General features: G+C 54.3%; 1 protein-coding gene across 3 annotated transcripts; it reads left to right on the top strand.

Moving 5' to 3' along the window:
• Window positions 1-455: 455 nt before the first annotated feature.
• IQCF6 (IQ motif containing F6) lies at window positions 456-1,124 on the top strand. Of its 3 annotated transcripts, none has more exons than XM_064366792.1 (2): window positions 456-537; window positions 699-1,124. In XM_064366792.1, the coding sequence occupies exons 1-2, from the start codon at window positions 466-468 to the stop codon at window positions 1,065-1,067; spliced, it is 441 nt and encodes a 146-aa protein (XP_064222862.1). In that variant the 5' UTR covers window positions 456-465; the 3' UTR covers window positions 1,068-1,124. The 3 variants fall into 3 exon arrangements, with proteins under 3 accessions (XP_064222862.1, XP_064222863.1, XP_012316030.1); XM_064366793.1 differs by having other exon boundaries at window positions 466-480; XM_012460607.2 differs by lacking the exon at window positions 456-537 and adding an exon at window positions 571-582 and having other exon boundaries at window positions 693-1,124.
• The last annotated feature ends 2,930 nt before the right edge of the window (window positions 1,125-4,054 follow it).

The raw sequence follows: 4,054 nt of genomic DNA, 5'->3' as shown, positions 1-4,054 counted from the left end.
AATTGCAGCTAAAATATCTTGTTTCACAAATTTTACCCAAAAATATACAGTTGTATGAACACATTGCTTAGGCCCTGACAGGCACCCTGACACTTAAGCTTCAGGAAATCCAAATTGACTATGAATAGGCTTAAAGTAAAACTCCTTACTTGTAGGTAAGCTGCATGACTCTCTTCACTGCCATCAGGAGGAACAGAAATGCCCCTGGGTCTGGGAAATAAACTGAAGGCAAGAGATAAATGGTAGGCTCCCAAAATGGTGGGAATAAATAAAGCAAAGGAGATGCAGGCAAGAGAAGAGGAGAGAGAGATGTGGTTAAAATGTGTGCAGACAGGACCTGAAGAGATGGAGTCGTGTGTGCAAGTGGGCGGAGTCCAATGATGGAGGTGTGACTAACAGTTGAGGGCGGGGCTAAAGACTAGGGTGGCCTAAATGATAGACAAGTGGACCCTTAAGACCAGGGCCATGTATACACAAAATGTGAGTGAGGCCCTTGCAGGAGGGACTTGCCTGACAGAGAATGAACAGTGTCTAAAGGTGAGTGGGGGACTGGAAACAAGATGGATCGGCCCTAGAAACAAGAAGACAGAGGCACCTGGGCCAGGCCTTCCTTCCTCCCAAGATCAGAGGTGGGGATAGGAACAGGAGGGGAGAGTGACCCATTGAGCGTCTCCCTGTTCTTCCTTCCCCTCAATCAGTTAGAGAAGACAGCCATAAAGATTCAGTCATGGTGGCGTGGCAACATGGTGCGCCGGACATTACTGCACGCAGCACTCAGAGCCTGGGTCATCCAGTGCTGGTGGAGGTCAATGCAGGCCAAGATGCTGGAGCAAAGACGGCGCCTGGCGCTAAGACTCTATACCTGCCAGGAGTGGGCTGTGGTGAAGGTGCAGGCACAGGTTCGAATGTGGCAGGCCCGCAGGCGGTTCCTCCAGGCACGCCAAGCAGCCTGCATCATCCAGTCTCACTGGCGCTGGCATGCCAGCCAACAACGAGGCCTGATCCGGGGCCGCTACGAGGTCAGAGCCAGCCAGCTGGAGCTTGACATCGAAATCCTCTTGACCTAGGGCGCTGGCAGAGCCAAGGAGGCTGGATCTCTCTTCCAATAAAGACCCTACTGACCACACACTTGCCCTTTGGAGATTAGACTCACCGAGGAGGGCTCAGCCCCTAACTGTTCTGCCTTCCACCCAGAAAGATTCCATGGTGTGGTCTAGAGACCCTGTCCTCAGGTCGCCAACCCTAGGCCCCTCTTCCTAACAGCATACCTGGCCAGTCTTGCATCCAAGAGAGACCCCAGGGCCCAGATCAAGCACTGATGCCTCAGTCAGACTGATCTTGGCCCCTTCCACAGTGGGAGTAGGCATTGGGCTTTAGTTCTCTGCAGCCCCTGTCCAGGCACCTCAGTTCAGAGCAGAACATCAGAGAGTCTGGCTGCAGCCAAGGCCAGCTGGGAAGGCCAAGATTCCACAGGCCTGTGCTTGGCAGGGCTCTCAGGGCCAGCAACGTGCTTGGCAGGGAGCCAGGAAGACAGGGCACTTCAGCTGGGCAACAGCAGGACAGACGCTGTGCCTTATGGTGGGGGAGGCAGTCAGGGAGCAGCCAGCCAGAGCCAGTCCCTGGGGAAGCCAGAGCAGGCGCTGAGGACAGCAGCTGTGTCTGCCGCCTCCCCACCCTGGGGCTTCACAACAAGGCTTCCCTCCCCTCTGCTGGTCACTTCCTGGGAGAACCAGGCATGAGATCAGGGAGAGGAGAGAGACTCAAGGGGTGTGGAAGGATGGTGGTGGGGTTGGCTTGGGGGCAGGTAAACAGCGGATGAGGGGTAGGCAGGGGGAAGGGCTGTCCCTCTGCCCCTGGAGGTCATTGGGCAGACAGCCTCTAAATCCTACCATGGCCTCAGAAGCAGCTGTGCTCCTCCTCCATCCCCACGTCCCCTCTCTGTCCTCCCCCCAGGCTGCCTCACCCTCTGCTGGCCTGCTTTGGGTGGGTGCTGCTTGGCCACTGCTTTACTGAGTGTCCTTTTGTCTCTGGGCACCTATGGTGCAACCATCTCTCACATGGTCTCTCACTGTCTCTGCTTTATCATCCATGGCCAGGGTCCCTCACTCTCAGCCTGTGTCCCTCAGATGTCTTTGTGAACCTCCATCCCAGAAGCCTGAGGTCTGCAACCCTCCGCAGGCTCTTTCCATGGTGGGCCCTGCACGAGCGATTGTAGGGCCAGTGGGGAGGTGTGCAGGGGTCTTTATGCCTTGTAGCTGGGTGACACTTTCCCCAATCTGTGTGTGTGTGTGTGTGTGTGTGTGTGTGTGTGTGTGTGTGTGTGTCTCCAGAACAGCTGTAGCAGACGTGAGGGTTCAGGGTTCAGCCTGATGCCCATCATCTCCAGTAGTTGCAGGTGGCAGTGAAGAGCTGGACTTTCTGACTGAATCCCACTCTTCCAAGGGAACCCATTCAGGGGCACTGGATACAGCTTTGCCCACCTCCTACTCACAGCAGCAAGTGACTAGATAGGTCTGCAGCTGGGCATAATAGGAATTCTGCGTGACTAACTCCTTAAGTGCTACCCCAACAGTGAGACATGTTTAAACCCTTGATTGGTAATGGTTTAAGTCTCTGAGTTATGTATTCTCAACATAGGACGTTGCAATCCCCTAGGACACTAAAAAAATACTGATACCTGGACCCACCCAGGGATTCTGCTTTAACTGGGCTGGTGTGACGCCTGGCATCAGGATTCCAAAGTGCAGCCTTGGTTTGGGAACTGCTGAGTTAAGCCCTTCTCTGCTGGCCCATGTAGTCCCACTTGGATATGCTCTACTGAATTTCAAGCTGAACACAGCAGACTCAAGGTCATCAAGGCTTCCTGCTCTCTGATGAGCTAAGAATGCCAAGTGAAATAGGAATCCCATGGGAGCAACCCGTTTGGGTCAAAAACTTTTGGAAGCAGGAAGACACAGTTTGGTAGCTGGGGGCTGAATGGGAGGGGCTTTTGAGGGGAACATGGGTGAGACCTCTTGTCCCAGGTAGACAGGTCCCAAGAAGATGGCACCACACAGGTGTGAACAATGAGATTCACGGGCTAGCCCAAGAAAGTCAAGCGTCATCCAAAGCCTTCACCACCACTTTGGGTGTCCTGCTGGTGGTCAGGGATCTTAAGAAGCTGGGGATGGTCTGGACCTGTGGGCAGTGGGCATTGGAGAGCCCCAAGGCAGAGGAGGTGGGTGGATGGGATGGGAGTCAGGAGAAAGACTCCTGTGAGGTCTGTAGCCGGTGTTGGCCTAGATCACTGGAGCCATCCTTCCCTTCTCAGCAGGGGTGAGGCTGCTTGTGGGACTCTCAGAGGCAAACCTCAGACCCTTGCTGCTGCTCCTCACCATCGCTGAGGATTGAACTGCAGGAGGAACTCTTCCTGAGAACACATATCATATGCTGCAACACTAAAGTGTGGAAGGGGAGGTTGTGCTTGTGGCATTGGGGTGGGAGTAGGTCTGAGAGTACTCTAGGGGAACCAAGTATCCCCAGTCTTGTTCCTTCTTCAGATGACATGGTGTCCCCAAGAGATATGTGCCCCTAGCCCTCCCATCCATAAAGAATTGCATTGGCCCTCAGACTGGCCCAGCCTACTGAGCCCCTAAGAAGGTAGTTCAGTAAGTGAGGGCCCATCCCCTGCAGTTCTTTTCCACCACTGGAAAGGATTCCAGGATGACATCTCATCTCTTTGTCCCCAGGGTGCCCACCCTATGCTCTCAAGTCTCGCACCTAATGCATTACCAACCTCAGCTCTGACCACACAGCTCCAGGGTCTCCAGAGCCTTGTCTTCTTGCTTCTTTGTGTCCCACATGCTAAATCCAAAATGAGATGGCCACAGCCGCCACCATGCCATGCCAGGCAGTTTGAGTGAACTGACCAGCATCCCGCTGACCACACGTGCACCCATGTTACGCATTGATTATAACCACCACCCCACTCCGTCCCCACCCTGCCAGGGTGGAAATGCTTGGTGTAAAAAAGTCGTTGAGGCCGGGCATGGTGGCTCATGCCTGTAATCCCAGC

Source organism: Aotus nancymaae, unplaced genomic scaffold (genome assembly GCF_030222135.1).
Source record: "Aotus nancymaae isolate 86718 unplaced genomic scaffold, 86718_ANA_hifiasm-v0.15.2.pri h1tg000067l, whole genome shotgun sequence".
Classification (NCBI taxonomy): domain Eukaryota; kingdom Metazoa; phylum Chordata; class Mammalia; order Primates; family Aotidae; genus Aotus; species Aotus nancymaae.
Note: the sequence above shows the minus strand (reverse complement) of the source record. Positions and strands in the feature narration are given on the sequence as shown.

Excerpts from the sequence above, each read along its gene's own strand:
- IQCF6 (XM_064366792.1), top strand. The coding sequence starts at position 466 with ATGTATACACAAAATGTGAGTGAGGCCCTTGCAGGAGGGACTTGCCTG. Across the intron at positions 538-698 it reads AGAATGAACAGTGTCTAAAG|TTAGAGAAGACAGCCATAAA; the intron begins GTGAGTGGGGGA and ends CCCCTCAATCAG.